General features: G+C 44.5%; 1 protein-coding gene across 3 annotated transcripts in view; it reads left to right on the top strand.

The window, feature by feature from the left end:
* The first annotated feature begins 213 nt into the window (after positions 1–213).
* The window catches only part of TSC1 (TSC complex subunit 1), a 40,666-nt gene continuing 24,289 nt past the window's right edge, over positions 214–16,590 (top strand). Inside the window, exons 1-9 of one of the 3 annotated variants that reach the window (XM_070758674.1) lie at positions 214–295; positions 7,355–7,423; positions 8,516–8,709; positions 10,711–10,814; positions 11,041–11,193; positions 12,599–12,743; positions 13,786–13,940; positions 16,026–16,099; positions 16,242–16,420. In XM_070758674.1, the coding sequence (XP_070614775.1) occupies positions 8,604–8,709; positions 10,711–10,814; positions 11,041–11,193; positions 12,599–12,743; positions 13,786–13,940; positions 16,026–16,099; positions 16,242–16,420 (916 nt within the window). In that variant the 5' untranslated portion in view covers positions 214–295; positions 7,355–7,423; positions 8,516–8,603. Of the gene's footprint in view, positions 296–427; positions 529–7,354; positions 7,424–8,515; positions 8,710–10,710; positions 10,815–11,040; positions 11,194–12,598; positions 12,744–13,785; positions 13,941–16,025; positions 16,100–16,241; positions 16,421–16,590 lie in introns of those variants that run through there. The other 2 variants (XM_070758673.1, XM_070758675.1) reach the window with 2 other exon arrangements.

The raw sequence follows: 16,590 nt of genomic DNA, 5'->3' as shown, positions 1-16,590 counted from the left end.
TTTGTATTTGGGGGAAAAAAAATCATTCTAGCAGCAAGCTCGGGCCCGGTTGCCAGGAGCAACTGGAGTGGGCGTGGCTCGGAATCCTTCGGCCCCGCCCCGCTCTTGTTTACCATCCCGCAAGCGCTTCTCCGTCGCGTCACGTGACTCTCCTCTCTGCCGGGACTTCTTCTCTTCCTCCCCCTCAGCATCACGAGAGGGAGACTTTTTTCCTCCTCTCTCCTCTCCTGATCCTTCCGCGCGCTTCTGAGGTGGGGGAAGTCCTTCCGAAGCTTGTTCCCCGGGCGCCGGGACGGTGAGCAGCCCCCACTTTCCCCGGGTAGCGTGTGTGTGTGTGGGTTGGAGATTCGAGGCGAGAGGCGTTCATCCGACCCGGGACTATTTTCTTTTTGAGAGGGGCGGGGCGGGGGCGGAGGGATCCGCGCGCGGCGCCCAAGGGGTGGCAGGGCCAAGATGGCGGCGCCCTGTGGGTCAGAAGAGGCTTGAGCGGTAAACAGCTGAGGGGCGGAGGAGAAAGAAGGGGAAGCGGTGAGCCCCTGCGTCCGGGGAAGGGCCGCCGCGCGGCGGAGAAAGCCGGGCGGAGGGCCCGGGAGGAGGCGGGGCCGCTCGCCTGGGGGAGCTGTGGGGCGGGGCGCCTGCGCGGAGGGGGGGCTGCTCCCTGAGGGGGGCTGAGGGACCCCCGGCCTGGGCAGCTTTGAGGGGGGGGTGCTTTGAGGTGAGCCGGGCATTCTCCTCAGGGCCGTGGGGTGGAAGGGGCTCCGTTGCAGGAAAGGCCTCGCTGGGTTTTTTTTATGGGGGCGGCATGGGTGTGTATTAATTAAAAAGGAATTTTTATCTATCTATGTCTATCTATCTCTATCTGTCTCTCTCTCTGTCTATCTATATCTATCTTATATCTATCTGTCTATCTCTGTCTGTCTGTCTCTCTGTCTGTCTATCTATCTCTCTATCTATGTATCTATCTCTATCTCTATCTATCTATTTATATATAATCTATCTTATCTATCTATCTTATCTATCTATCTATCTATCTATCTATCTATCTATCTATCTATCTATCTATCTATCTATCTATCTATCTATCTATCCCGCCCTATCACGAAGGACTCAGGGCGTCTTACAAAATAATAATACAAATATAAAAAGATACAAAGCAATAAGAGAAGTTGAATATGATATCTAAAACTAAACCCTGTAATAAAACCCATTTTAATACCCTAATTGAAAATATGTTAAATTAATATCTGCTTTATGGATGTCATTGAGCCGTCTAGGCCTCTCCCTCCCCCTCTCAGCATAGAATTCTTCTATGAAGGTAACAAAACAAGTGAGCTTGGAGAATAGGGCTCATTACCTATATCGTGTCAGTGTAGATATGCAAGGATATAAATGCATGTTGGTTAGGATCTATGTTATCTAGGGTCACTCCTTTCCTTTCTATGTGGAATTGATGAAAAGGGGTAAGTGAGTTATGTATTCTATATTATGACAAGATACGTTACAATATACTGTACCGTTATATTATGATAAATATGCTCTGTAAGGTCACTTGTTGCAGTAAAAGAATTATATGCAATAGGGATGGGGTGGGATACACCCCCCCCCCCCCCACACACAGTTCTATCCTAGTCTCCCTTAATTTTCAAATTCAGCAAAAAACGTCACACACACACATACACACGCTGCTCAAAAAATAAAGGGAACGCTTAAAAAACAGAATATAACTCCAAGTAAATCAAACTTTTGTGAAATCAAACTGTCCACTTAGGAAGCAACACTGATTGACAATCAATTTCACCTGCTGTTGTGCACATTCAACTTTGTACAGAACAAAGTATTCAATGAGAACATTTCATTCATTCAGATCTAGGATGTGTTCTTTGAGTGGGCCCTTTATTTTTTTGAGCAGTATATTATCTAGGGTCGCTCCTTTCCTTCATGGAATTCTATGCGGAGTTGATGAATATTCTATATTATGGGAAGATATGTTACATATTTGTACATTATGATAAATATGCTCTCTAAAGTCACTCATTATTATTATTATTATTTTATTATTATTATTAATTAGATTTGTATGCTGTCTGGGATGGAGGGGCAAAGGAGGAGGCTGGGAGGGAATGCAGGACCTGGGGAAGAAAAGCACCCCCCCCCCCCCATGAATGGCAGAACAATTCTCCTTTGAAGGGTATTTCTAGAGCACCTCTTAACTTGAAGTGGGAGGAGTGGTATGCAATCAAGGATGGGCAGGAAAGAGGGGGGGGGGAGAAGGTGTTTCTATTGGGTTTTATTGCATATAAAATATTCCTTTTAAGGCAGTACATTCAAAATGGACCTTTGTGGGTTTGTCTTTGTGAAGCTCTGGGCTTCAGCCTTTTTTGGTTTTCTCTCGCTGGTGTCCTCCAGCTATTGCAGAATAAGTATTGGTAGATAAAATGATTTGGGTGATGGTTTTTTTTTGCAGAATGCAGTAGGTGAACTAAAGAGATATGCCTGTCATTAAAAAGCCAAAGCTAAATACAAACAGCCCCACCCCCTTGTTTCTTTCAGCTTTGTTTCAGTAATTGGCAGTAGGGAATGTGTGTGAATAGGAGGAACGAAGAAAGACTTAAAGAGGAATTCTTTAACCCTAAAACAAGACAGGGCCAGCCATGCTTCATAAATTAATTCCACTCCTTTGATGATATACTACTTTTTTCCCTCCTGGAAACTGGCTATTAAAATGTTTTCTTGAGAGGAGTTAATCTTTAAGCCACTGAAAAATCCAATAATACGGTTTTTCCACCTTTCTTCTTCCAAGCTATGGATGGATATCTATCAGGGTTGCTTTAATTTGGTGGCCCTGTTGGACCTTCCCAGCTCTTGACTTCTCCCTGCCCTGTTTGTCTGGTACTTATTGAAAAAGAAAGACAGGTTCTTTTGCCTAAATAGAACTTCAATTGATTAATATAGAACCCTTTTTAAAAACACATACCCTTTCTTCAGGAAAATAATGATGTTGTTGGATCCAGCTTCATTGATGCTTTTTTTTTAAAGGAACATTTTAATTTTCATTTGAATTCTTTCTTTAGCGCATGCTGCTGCTTCTCTGGTCTAGTTATTTACAGTTTGTATGCATGTCAGATTTAGATGTGAGAGGAAAATTCGTCTAGGCTAAAGCCTTGTACTTCCAAAGCTCTCTAAATTCTTAAGCTCCTAAAGAGTACTGACTTGTGGTTTTTTAAAAAAAATTATCCTAATTCCATCAAAATTGTTCTTTTGAAATGGAATAATTTCCATTTATGTTATTGATTTGTCTTATATCTGAACCAACCCAATCCTACCACTGGTCAGCCCCAGGAAAAATATCTTTTTAAGTGATGGACAATACTAATTTTAAAAGCCTTGACCTGTTTTTAGAATGTTTGCCATGTGATCAAGTTGGCAGGAATATATTCTCTCTCTCTCTCTTTCTCTCTCCCTCACACACACACAAACCCCTAACCAAGATTAGCATCCTCTTCCAGTTCTTTGTGTGTATGTGAGTTCAGCTGCTGGGTCCTTATGTGGTTTGTTGAACAGTATTTTCCTGTTGTCTATAAACTTTACAAAGAAAGATACTTTTGCTGGCTTCGTCTTTAGCAACAGTAGCAAGTGACTGCATCTAAACTGTGTTTGCAAATTGGGAGAAGAAAAAAACAAACAGACCTGGAAATAAGATATCTTCAAATTGTGTAATCCAGCCAAAGGAACTTTTTTATTTGGAGTTCCTTTCCCGACTGTCAGTCTGTTCAAAAGTTGCATTCTTTTTACTCTTTTTTTTTAAAGAAACCAGCATAGCAAACCACCACCTTTTCCCCAAACAAACAAATTACAGAACTTTTACTAACTTCTAAAAAGCTGAAGATTTCCAAATGTAAAATAATGCACTTGGGGAACAGGAATCCTCAATCGGAGTACTGTATTGCATTGGCAGTTCTGTGTTAGCAAAAACTTCAGAAGGATTTAGGGGTAGTGATTTCTGACAGTCTCAAAATGGGTGAGCAGTGTGGTCAGGCAGTAGGAAAAGCAAGTAGGATGCTTGGCTGCATAGCTAGAGGTATAACAAGCAGGAAGAGGGAGATTGTGATCCCCTTATAAAGTGCGCTGGTGAGACCACATTTGGAATACTGGGTTCAGTTCTGGAGACCTCACCTGCAAAAAGATATTGACAAAATTGAACGGGTCCAAAGATGGGCTACAAGAATGGTGGAAGGTCTTAAGCATAAAACGTATCAGGAAAGACTTCATGAACTCAATCTGTACAGTCTGGAGGACAGAAGGAAAAGGGAGGACATGATCGAAACATTTAAATATGCCAAAGTGTTAAATAAGGTCCAGGAGGGAAGTGTTTTTAATAGGAAAGTGAACACAAGAACAAGGGGACACAATCTGAAGTTAGTTGGGGGAAAGATCAAAAGCAACGTGAGGAAATATTATTTCACCGAAAGAGTAGTAGATCCTTGGAACAAACTTCCAGCAGACATGGTTGATAAATCCACAGTAACTGAATTTAAACATGCCTGGGATAAACATATATCCATCCTAAGATAAAACACAGGAAATAGTATAAGGGCAGACTAGATGGACCATGAGGTCTTTTTCTGCCGTCAGTCTTCTATGTTTCTAAGATTGCACAGAGGGAAGGAAGCAGGCAAGCTAGGAACCCCTCTCACATGTTCATTCAAAATCATGTTTATTAGTTGGATGTTGGCTTCCAAGCTTTTCTTGGAAATGCTGCAGAAGGAGAGATTTAAGGGCTTAAGTGCATATCTACAATATATAGCAGAGGCTCCCAAACTTGTGAACTTCAACTTCAACTCCCAGAATTCTCCAGCCAGCATAGTTGGCTGGAGAATTCTGGGAGTTGAAGTCCACAAGTCTTAAAATTCCCAAGTTTGGAGACCCCTGATATATAGAATAGAATAGGATAGAGTTTTATTGGCCAAGTGTGATTGGACACAGAAGGAATTTGTCTTGGTGCATATACAACTTAGCTCAGTGATGGCATACCCATGGCACAGCTCAGCTCCAATGTGCATATATGTGCCAGCCAGCTGATTTTTGGCTTGCAAGAGGCTCTGGGAGGGCGTTTTTGGGTTCCAGAGAGCCTGGGGTAGATGGGGGAAGTCGTTTTTACCCTGCCCTGGCTCCAGGGAAACCTTTGGAGCCCAGGGTAGGTGAAATACGAGCCTACAGGGCCACCAGAAGTTGGGAAATAGGCCATTTCCAGCCTCTGGGGGGTGAGGGAAGGTTCTAAATTTAGGCAAGAAAAACAATGCATAGGTAGGGTTGTGGCACCTTGCGCAACAGTAGTAACTGTGAGAGGGATCTTGGAGTCCTAGTGGAAAACCATTTAAATAGGAATCAGCTGTGTGCAGCAGCTGCCAAAAAAAGTGAACACAGTTCTAGGCTGCATTAACAGGGATAGAATCAAAATCATGTGAAGTGTTAATACCACTTTACAAGGCCTTGGTAAGGCCACACTTGGAATTCTGCATTCAGTTTTGGTCGCCACGATGCAAAAAGGATGTTGAGACTCTAGAAAAAGTGCAGAGAAGAGCAAAAAAGAGGATTAGGGGACTGGAAGCTAAAACATATGAAGAACGGTCGCAGGAATTGGGTATGTTTAGTTTAATAAAACGGAATAAGAGAGACATGATAGCAGCTTTTCAATATCTCAGGGGTTGCCACAAAGAAGAGGGAGTCAAACTATTCTCCAAAGCCCCTGAGGGTAGAAAAAGAAGCAATGAGTGGAAATTAACCAAGGAGAGAAAGCAACTTAGAACTAAGGAGAAATTTCCTGACAGAACAATTAATCAGTGGAACAGCTTTTGCCTCCACAAGTTGTGAATGCTCCAATACTGAGACTTTTAAGCGGTGTAGGGTTTCCTGCCTAAGAAGGGGGTTGGGCTAGAAGACCTCCAAGGTCCCTTCCAACTCTGTTATTCTAAATCAAATTCTAGATCCCAGTTTATGATAACGCTTTGTGAGCATAGTTCCCTCTAAGCTGAGCAGTGAGCAATCGCTCACTTAAAAATCATCATCAACTCAGAGTTTTCCAAACCTGCCCAGAAGCCGAGAGGGAAAGAGTGAGAGGGAAGGAGAGAGAGAGGAAGAGAGGAAGAGAGAGAAACAGATAGAAAAAAGAGAGGAAGGAAAAGAGAAAGAAAAAGAATGGGAGTAAGGAAGAGAGAAAGAAAATCAAAATCTAGTTTGAAACTAGCTCAACTATTTAAGTGGCATTTTGATATTGATAGAGTTGCCCTATTATGAGCTCACTGTTATAGACACACAGTACAGTATTTTATTTTGAAATTCTCTGAGGCAAAACAGGGTGGGTTTTTTGTTTGTTTGTTTGTTAGTTCGTTCATTTATTTATTTATTTATTTATTTATTTATTTATTATTTCTGTGCCGCCCAGTCCCGAAGGGACTGCCGCTCAGACACTATACTTTTCCGCCCCCCCCCCCAAAAAATTAAAAGGAACGCTGTTTGTGAGTATCTTTCTTTTTCTCTTTAAACGCTCGGTTCTGTGGATTTTGTCTCCCCCTGCCCCTCCCAGCCTTTCAAAGTTCTGAATTGTTGCTGCCTCTCATTTTGTCCTGAGAAAACTTCTGAGGTCCGAAATTAAAAAGGGAAGAAAGGAATCAGGAAACTATCAATATTTATATAAATCGTAAGGATATAAGCAATATGTTACAATCGTACAGTCCTGCATAACTGTAATTTATTGTAGGAAATGGGTGATAGGAATGACGAGAAGACTAATAGTAATAGCAATGCAGCCTTAGTGAATACTTTGACATTGTTGAGGGAATTATTTGTTTAGCAGAGGGATGGCATTCAGGAAGAAACTGTTCTTGTATCTAGTTGTTTTGGTGCGGGAGGCTCTATAGCATTGTTTTGGGGGTAGGAGTTGAAACAATTTATGTCCAGGATGTGAGGAGTCAGTAAATATTTTCCCTGCCCTCTTTTTGACTCGTGCAGTATACAGGTCCTCAATGGAAGGCAGGTTGCCAGCAATTGTTTTTTCGGCAGTTCTGAACGGCCACTAATTGAACTCTTGTAAGTCAAGGACCTACAGGCATAATTGTATGTCAGGAGGATTTTGTTGTGTAATTCAGAAGTGCAATAGCGGTAGCACCTCACGTTTTATGTGTTTCTCCTGGGGCAGACATCGGAGAATTGTCCCAGGAAAGACCTGGGGATTCCTAATGACTTACGAACAATATTTTAAAATCCAAACATGCCCATTGAACAATCAACTACAGGGTTTCTTTTGCCTTTCCTCTTTCGAGAGATTCACTGGGTTTTTCTCTTCTTCTTTTTACAGGTCTGTGATCATGGAAAAAACCAGATTGTATAGAGGTGGAAATGAAGAAACCACTTAGCAGCCAAGCAGGTACATTTCTAACCTCTGTACTATATTGCATCAACTGAGGTTTTTCTGTCCGGATTTGTAGATGGAAAACAGGTAAGGTTTGGACTGTACAGGTAGTCCTCGACTTACAACCGTTTGTTTAGTGACCGTTCGGAATTGTACAGCACTAAAAAAAAGTGTAAGTCGAGCACTATCCTGTTTTCCCCAAAATAAGACATCCCCTGATAGTAAAGCCCAATCAGGCTTTGGAGTGCATGGCAATAAGGCCAAATACTTATTTCAGGGTTAAGAAAAATATAAGACAGGGTCTTATTTTGGGGAAAACACAGTATCTATCTATCTATCTACCTACCTACCTACCTACCTACCTACCTATCTGTCCATGTCTGTCTGCCTGTCTGTTTCTCTCTCTCACCATCCATCCATCCATCATCTATTTGTCTGTCTATGTGTATGTATATATGTCACTGTCTCTCTCCATCCATCCATCCATCCACCCATCCACTCAGTTTCCCCCAAAATGTTATTTGGTGGGACCCAGGGGAAGAGCCTTCTCTGTGGCGGCCCTGACCCTTTGGAGAGGGGCGGCATACAAATCCAATAAATAAATAAACCAACTCCCCCCAGATATCAGAGTTGCCCCCACCCTCCTTGCCTTTCGTAAGCTCCTTAAAACCCACCTCTGTCATCAGGCATGGGGGAACTGATACTTTTCCCTCCCCCTAGGCTTATAAAATTTATGCATGGTATGTTAGTATGTATGATTGGTTTTTAAATTGGGGTTTTTAAATTAACTTAAATATTAGATTTGTTTACATTGTACTATTATTGCTGTGAGCCGCCCCGAGTCTGCGGAGAGGGGCGGCATACAAATCTCATTAATAAATAAATAAATAAAATAAGACCTCCCCTGATAATAAGCCCAATCAGGCATTTTAATGCACAGCAATAAGGCCAGGTATTTATTTCAGGGTTCAAAACAATATAAGACGGGGTCTTATTTTCGGGGAAGCAAGGTACTTTTATCGGGTGGGTTGCCTGGAATTGAGGATCCGTGGGTGATTGGAAAGCCAAAGGGACATTTTCCAAAATCTGTATTTTCTCTTCACCTAGTTTGACAGGAGCACCCATGTAGAACTGGAAGCAACTGTGCCTTGCGTGAACACACTGTCACGCACGTTAGCGCCTAGCGTGAAGCAGGATGTCTCAACAAACAAATATTGGGGATCTTCTTCCCATGTTGGATTCTCCAGTCCTGGCTGTCTTGGAAGATATCATGGCTGTGTTTAGAGACAACCTTGCTTCAGGTGGGTTTTGATTCTGGAGCTCTCTTGCCTTTTGTTCTGGGGAGCCTAAATCAGAAGCAGAAAATGGGAGTTCTAGTCCCGCCTTAGGCATGAAAGTTGGCTGGGTGACTTTGGGCCAATCCCCAGGAGACAGTGAGTTCTAGTCCCGCCTTAGGCATGAAAGTTGGCTGGGTGATTTTGGGCCAATCCCCAGGAGACGGTAAGTTCTAGTCCCGCCTTAGGCATGAAAGTTGGCTGGGTGACTTTGGGCCAATCCCCAGGAGACGGTGAATTCTAGTCCCGCCTTAGGCATGAAAGTTGGCTGGGTGACTTTGGGCCAATCCCCAGGAGACAGTGAGTTCTAGTCCCGCCTTAGGCATGAAAGTTGGCTGGGTGACTTTGGGCCAATCACCAGGAGACAGTGAGTTCTAGTCCCACCTTAGGCATGAAAGTTGGCTGGGTGACTTTGGGCCAATCACCAGGAGACAGTGAGTTCTAGTCCCACCTTAGGCATGAAAGTTGGCTGGGTGACTTTGGGCCAATCACCAGGAGACAGTGAGTTCTAGTCCCGCCTTAGGCATGAAAGTTGGCTGGGTGACTTTGGGCCAATCCCCAGGAGACAGTGAGTTCTAGTCCCGCCTTAGGCATGAAAGTTGGCTGGGTGACTTTGGGCCAATCCCCAGGAGACAGTGAGTTCTAGTCCCACCTTAGGCATGAAAGTTGGCTGGGTGACTTTGGGCCAATCACCAGGAGACAGTGAGTTCTAGTCCCACCTTAGGCATGAAAGTTGGCTGGGTGACTTTGGGCCAATCACCAGGAGACAGTGAGTTCTAGTCCCGCCTTAGGCATGAAAGTTGGCTGGGTGACTTTGGGCCAATCCCCAGGAGACAGTGAGTTCTAGTCCCGCCTTAGGCATGAAAGTTGGCTGGGTGACTTTGGGCCAATCCCCAGGAGACAGTGAGTTCTAGTCCCACCTTAGGCATGAAAGTTGGCTGGGTGACTTTGGGCCAATCACCAGGAGACAGTGAGTTCTAGTCCCGCCTTAGGCATGAAAGTTGGCTGGGTGACTTTGGGCCAATCACCAGGAGACAGTGAGTTCTAGTCCCACCTTAGGCATGAAAGTTGGCTGGGTGACTTTGGGCCAATCACCAGGAGACAGTGAGTTCTAGTCCCGCCTTAGGCATGAAAGTTGGCTGGGTGACTTTGGGCCAATCCCCAGGAGACAGTGAGTTCTAGTCCCGCCTTAGGCATGAAAGTTGGCTGGGTGACTTTGGGCCAATCCCCAGGAGACAGTGAGTTCTAGTCCCACCTTAGGCATGAAAGTTGGCTGGGTGACTTTGGGCCAATCCCCAGGAGACAGTGAGTTCTAGTCCCGCCTTAGGCATGAAAGTTGGCTGGGTGACTTTGGGCCAATCACCAGGAGACAGTGAGTTCTAGTCCCACCTTAGGCATGAAAGTTGGCTGGGTGACTTTGGGCCAATCACCAGGAGACAGTGAGTTCTAGTCCCGCCTTAGGCATGAAAGTTGGCTGGGTGACTTTGGGCCAATCCCCAGGAGACGGTGAGTTTTAGTCCCGCCTTAGGCATGAAAGTTGGCTGGGTGACTTTGGGCCAATCCCCAGGAGACGGTGAGTTCTAGTCCCGCCTTAGGCATGAAAGTTGGCTGGGTGACTTTGGGCCAATCCCCAGGAGACGGTGAGTTCTAGTCCCGCCTTAGACGTGAAAGATGGCTGGGTGACTTTGGGCCAATCCCCAGGAGACAGTGAGTTCTAGTCCCGCCTTAGGCATGAAAGTTGGCTGGGTGACTTTGGGCCAATCATTCTTGTCTCAGCAATGCCCACCTCACAGGGTTGTTGTTGGGAAAATAGGCAGAGGAAGTTGTGTTTGATATGTTTTCTGCCTTAATAAATAAAAGTATGACAAGATGTCTGCGCGGCTGTTGAAAGAACCCAGCCATTGTGTGCAAGTTGATTGGTGGGCTGTTTATTTTTGTTGTTGTCGTCCTGTCGGCGGATCGACGCAGATCGTGGGCCCATGCTGGTGAATTCTTTGGTGGATTACTACTTGGAAACCAGCTCCCAACAAGCTTTGCACATCCTGACCACGCTTCATGAGCCCCATGACAAGGTAAAACCAGAAGAACGATTTGCCTCCAGGCGATGGAAGCGCTAGTTCCCAGCCACAGTTGGCAAGGAATAAGCCATTTGGGGTTCAGTTCGCATCCACAACAGCCCCAAATCATTTCCTCTTTCGGGATGATCCCATCTTCTACCACCACCCCGTTTCTGTCTGTGGTCGACGCTTTTAATTGCTTCCCTTTAAAAAAAAAAAAAAAAAAAAAATCTTTCCCCAGCACCTTCTCGATAAAATCAACGAATACATGAGCAAGCCCGCTACCCGCCTCGCCACCCTTTCGCTACTTGGCCACGTGATTCGATGTCAGCCCTCTTGGAAACATAAGCTCCCTCAAGCCCCCGTTCTCCTTTCTCTCCTCAAGTGTCTCAAGGTAAGAGCTCGATGCGGTTATAAATCTTCTTTGTTTATTTGATTTCTGTACCGCCCTTCTCGAGGCGACTCAGGGCAGCGCACAACATCACAAAGGCAACAATATACACTGCTCAAAACAATAAAGGGAACCCTCAAAGAACCCATCCTAGATCTGAATGAATGCAATATTCTCATTGAATACTTTGTTCTGTACAAAGTTGAATGCGCACAACAGCAGGTGAAATTGATTGTCAATCCGTATTGCTTCCTAAGTGGACAGTTTGATTTCACAGAAGTTTCATTTACTTGGAGTTATATTGTGTTGTTTAAGTGTTCCCTTTATTTTTTGTGCAGTGTATATAAAGAAATCTACATTACTTTTAAAAGAAGTGTACAAAATTACTAAAAGTGTTAGAAAAACCCCATATACAGTCATACACATTCATCCAATTCAATCATTCATAATATCGGCTAGAGACAATCTCAACACTCAGGGCCCCCATGCCTGCTGGCAGAGGTGGGTCTTCAGAGCTTTACGAAAGACCAGGAGGGAAGGGGCGGTACGTATCTCCGGAGGAAGTTCGTTCCAGAGGGCTGGGGCCGCCACAGAGAAGGCTCTTCCCCTAGGCCCCGCCAGCTAACATTGTCTGGCTCACGTGACCCGGAGACCTAACCGGCCGCTAGGATGCATGAGGCAGAAGACGGTCCCATAGGTAGTCTGGTCCTGAACCATGTAGAGCTTTGCAGGTCATAACCAGCACTTTGAATTGCTCCTGGAAGCCAATTGGCAGCCAGTGCACCTCATGGAGTGATGATGAAATGTCGGCAGATCTTGGTAGCCCCACTATAGTTCGCGCTGCTGCGAACAGTCTTCAAAGGCAGCCCCATACAGAGAGCATTATTATTATTAAGTTTGGCTGATGGAGAACAGAGGGAAGTTCTGACATTCATCTGGTTTCCAACGCTAAAAGAATCTTGTGTGCAAGTTTTTGTAATTAGGGGCTTGATTTATTGATCACCAAGTCAATGTTGACTGGCTGTTTGTTGTTTGCTACAAGGAGGTAAGCCAATAACTATAAACACCTGTAGAATGTTCAAATATTAGACTTATTTTTTAAGGATTGCTTTATTATTGTTGTAAACAACTCACGAGAAATAAGGTATTTGACTGTGCAGAGATGGACATGATTTGGAACACTAGACGGTACGGGATGGTTGATATGAATGGATAGACAATAGAAATAGGAACTATAAATGTGCATAGAGTTAGATTGATTGTAACTAGAAGGTGATTAATGTACTGATGATTGACTTCAATTGGATGTATAATGTCGCAGACTTGTTAATTATGTGATAGAGCTGTGTAAAGAAAAATTGTGTAATTAAAAAAACACCCAAATCCCTTGTTTTCCCTTTTATGGCAGACTGACACCGATGTTGTGGTCCTCACAACAGGGGTGCTAGTGTTAATCACGTTGCTACCCATGATCCCTCAGTCGGGGAAGCAGTACCTTCACGACTTTTTTGGTATCTTCGGCCGCCTTTCATCTTGGTACTTGAAGAATCCAGGTGAGATATTTCGGATGTTAAAACAGAATACAGTTACAGAGTTTTCACTGTCTCGCTTCTCACCAGAAATTTTGGGCTCTGTTGTTAAGGGCTCCTTGCATTTTTAGCCTCAGTTTGCCTTAAAACGTGGTCTGGGTTAACGGAGAGGTTCTGTTGAGTCCCATCACTGGACTTTTTCCTACAATCCCAATGTCCATGTAGAGCCATACTTTGAGGTCATGGCTGTGTATGTACTTTGGGATTGTAGCTTTCCTTCTGTTCCATTGGTTGAGGTTCTGCTCCATGGGAGAAAGCTGAACTTGCAACTTCTCTGTGGTCATCATCTCTTACCGTATTTTTCAGAATATAAGATGCACTGCCCCCCCCCCCCCCCCCAAAAAGAGGCCAAAAATGTGGGTGTATCTTATACTCCGAATGCAGCTTTTCTTAAAGCTTTTTGTTTTTCAGCCCTAATGAGGCCGGCTTGTAGGATTTTTTCATTGCTACTCCGAAACAGTTTTTTTCTTTGCAGACTTTTTTTTCATTGCTACTTGCTCAGAATATTTTTTTCCAGCCCTAACAAGGTGCTAACAATGTTCCCCACTTGCATGGTGTTTATTGCTACTCTCTCCGAAAGTTTTTTCCAGCCCTAAATCTTTGCAGGCTTTTTTTTTCATTGCTAATCACTCCAAGTTTTCCAGCCCTAACCAGGGGATAATATAATGTGCTGAAGCTGATCAGACTAAGGATGCTAGCCAGATGAACACCTGGTGGGCAGAATCCCCCCCCCTATTTCCTCCCCAAAGGCTAAGGTGCGTCTTATACTCAGGTGCATCTTATACAGTACTCCGAAAAATACAGTAACTTGCTGTAGAGAGGAGGAAGTTGAAGGAGAACCCATCAAGAGATCTATGGAAGCCCTCAAATTTCATTTTGAGCAAAGGGAGGTCTTACGTTGCTTTCAGCATTGAAGAGGGTGATGGCGAAAGAGAATTCAGGGGAGCCCGGTGTATAGAGTTGTGCAAGAGGTGATGGGAATGTTTTATGTTGGCTTTCTCCGCAGGCCACGTGGCCGAGATTTACCTGGTCCACTTCCACGCTAGCGTGTACGCCCTCTTTCACCGCCTTTATGGAATGTACCCGTGCAATTTCGTCTCCTTTCTGCGCTCCCACTACAGTATGAAGGAAAACCTGGAGACCTTTGAAGAGGTGGTCAAGGTAATCCAGCAGGACCATGCAGGCTGATGGTCTCACTGTTCAAAGCTTCTCTAAGAGGAGTTCTCAACCTGAGGGTTGTTCTGTCGGGCTCTCTGGTACACTCCTCCCAAAAATTCACAGGTACAAATTTCAGACACACACATGTTTGAAAATTCAAAACAATGTTCTTTATAATGAAAATTCACTTAAACCAAGCCCTCTTTTGGTATAGCAAAGAGCACCGGTCTCCAAACAAACTGGTAATTTGTACAAGTCCCTGATCAGTTCTGTGATACTTAGCTTGCAGCTGTGAGGCAATTCACAGTCCTTCTTCTTTCACAAAGTGAAACACACTTTGCTCTGGTTTAGTTTCAAAGCGGGGAAAAATCAGCACACAAAAAGTCAAAGTCAGTAAAGCAGTCACGAAACACAACGATCAGATAATCCTCCACAATGGCCAAACCCACAGTCTGCTCTTTATAGCAGCCTCACTAATGACCACAGCCTCACCCAACCACAGGTGGCCTCATTTTCTTTGATAATAATCTCTCAGTTGTTTTTGCCTATGCATCGCTCTCCGCATGCGTGGCTGTATCATTAACTCTTGTTCCGAATCCAAGGAGGAGCTAGAGAATTGATCTCCTTCTGAGCTGTCTGCCCCACTCTCCTCCTCCCTGTCACTCATGACTTCTTGGTCAGAGGAGCCTTCATCATCAGATTCCACCGGGGGCAAAACAGGCCTGCAGCATGTGGATGTCTCCCCCACATCCACAGTCCTTGGGGCAGGAGCTGGGCCAGAGCTAACCACAACAGTGTTAGGAACTAAAGCTTCTATTCTGGCACCTTGTAACCTATTTTTACAATCTGACCAATCAGGCATTTACAGTGGGGTGGGGGGGTGTCCCTCCGAACTTCCTGCCAATCAGCTTAAAGCTCTGTTGAGAGAATTGGAGCTAGACTTATGTTTGGAGGTCACCACAACATGAGGAACTGTATTAAGGGATCGCGGCATTAGAAAGGTTGAGAACCACTGTCTCAGAGCTTTGGTGGAGATGGTTTGAAGCCACCTAGCTAGCTTAAGATGTGAAACTTTCTTAAAAGTGGTTAGGGGAGAAGGGAGCGGAGGTCTACCCCGTCCATTGGATTAAATTTATATTAACATTGAGATGTTTCCACAAAAGATCTAAAACTCTGCAAGTGGAACAGGGAAGGACTCCTCTTTCAGAATCGATTGATACTAATCTAGAGTGAAATGGGCCAGTTTTGGATCTTATGATTTTCTTGCCTGGATTTGATTTGATTTGATTTGATTTATTGGATTTGTATGCCGCCCCTCAAGTCTCTAGAAATCAGATCGCTTCTTAAATATTGGGGAGGAGCTTAATCCTTGCGTTGGATTGTCCAGTCGGGAATGAAAATGTTATATCAAACCAAAACGTTGGCCTTCTCCTTGTGACGTGGTGCCTTCATCCACACAATAAACCAAGTAATAATACTTATCAGGAAAGGCTTCATGAACTCAATCTGTATGGTCTGGACTCTGGAGGACAGAAGGGAAAGGAGGGGACACGATTGAAACATTTAAATATGTTAAAACGGTTAAATAAGGTTCAGGTGGGGTGTTTTTAATAGGAAAGTGAACCCAAGAACAAGAGGGCACAATCTGAGGTTAGTTGGGGGAAAGATCAGAAGCCACGTGAGAAAATATTACTTGAATGAAAGAGCAGTAGAGGCTTGGAACAAACTTCCAGCAGACGTGGTTGGTCAATCCGCGGTAACTGAATTGAAACCTGCCTGGGATAAACATAGATCCATCCTAAGATAAAATACAGGAAATAGTACAAAGGCAGACTAGATGGACCAGGAGGTCTTTTTCTGCCGTCAATCTTCTAGGTTTCTATGAATGAAGAAGGAAAGAAAGAAAGAGAAGGAAGGAAGGAAGGAAGGAAGGAAGGAAGGAAGAATCCATAGGATAAACACAGATCCATCCTAAGATAAAATACAGGAAATAGTCTAAGGGCGGACTAGATGGACCAGGAGGTCTTTTTCTGCCATCAATCTTCTATGTTTCGTCCCCCTTATGAGACCCCTTTGCTTCCTTTTCAGCCAATGATGGGCCACGTCCGTATCCATCCGGAGCTGGTGACCGGTTCCAAGGATCACGAGCTGGACCCTCGGAGGTGCGTACGCTCCTCTCTCCGATAACGGAATCAATGTCCTTATCGTTTGGGTTACAGGAACGGGTTCTTTTCCCCCTTCAAAATCTAAAGCGTCAAGCCTTCGGGCAGGTGGAAACGGACAGGTGCTTGTGCCTCCCAACAGGTGGAAGAGGCTGGAAACACAGGACGTGGTGATTGAATGTGCCAAAATCTCCCTGGATCCGGCAGAGGCATCCTACGAAGACGGCTACTGCCCAACCGCCTTACAAGCCTGCGCGCACCTATCGCTTCGCCCCGCAGATCCCGACGCCAGCCCTTATCTGATTTCCCACAGTAGTCTGGGTGAGATGCTTTTATTTTCCCAAATGTATAAACTGCTATAGTTTTGCCGTGGGAGGAGAAGGAGAAGGACCATGGGTCGTTGGTGCTCTCTGAGCTTCATGGTTTTCTTGGGGACCTTTCATGACCCAGCTAGGTAACATCCTCAGGGCTAGAGGTATAACAAGCAGGAA

Source organism: Erythrolamprus reginae, chromosome 8 (assembly GCF_031021105.1).
Source record: "Erythrolamprus reginae isolate rEryReg1 chromosome 8, rEryReg1.hap1, whole genome shotgun sequence".
In the NCBI taxonomy this organism is placed as follows: Eukaryota; Metazoa; Chordata; class Lepidosauria; order Squamata; family Dipsadidae; genus Erythrolamprus; species Erythrolamprus reginae.
Note: the sequence above shows the minus strand (reverse complement) of the source record. Positions and strands in the feature narration are given on the sequence as shown.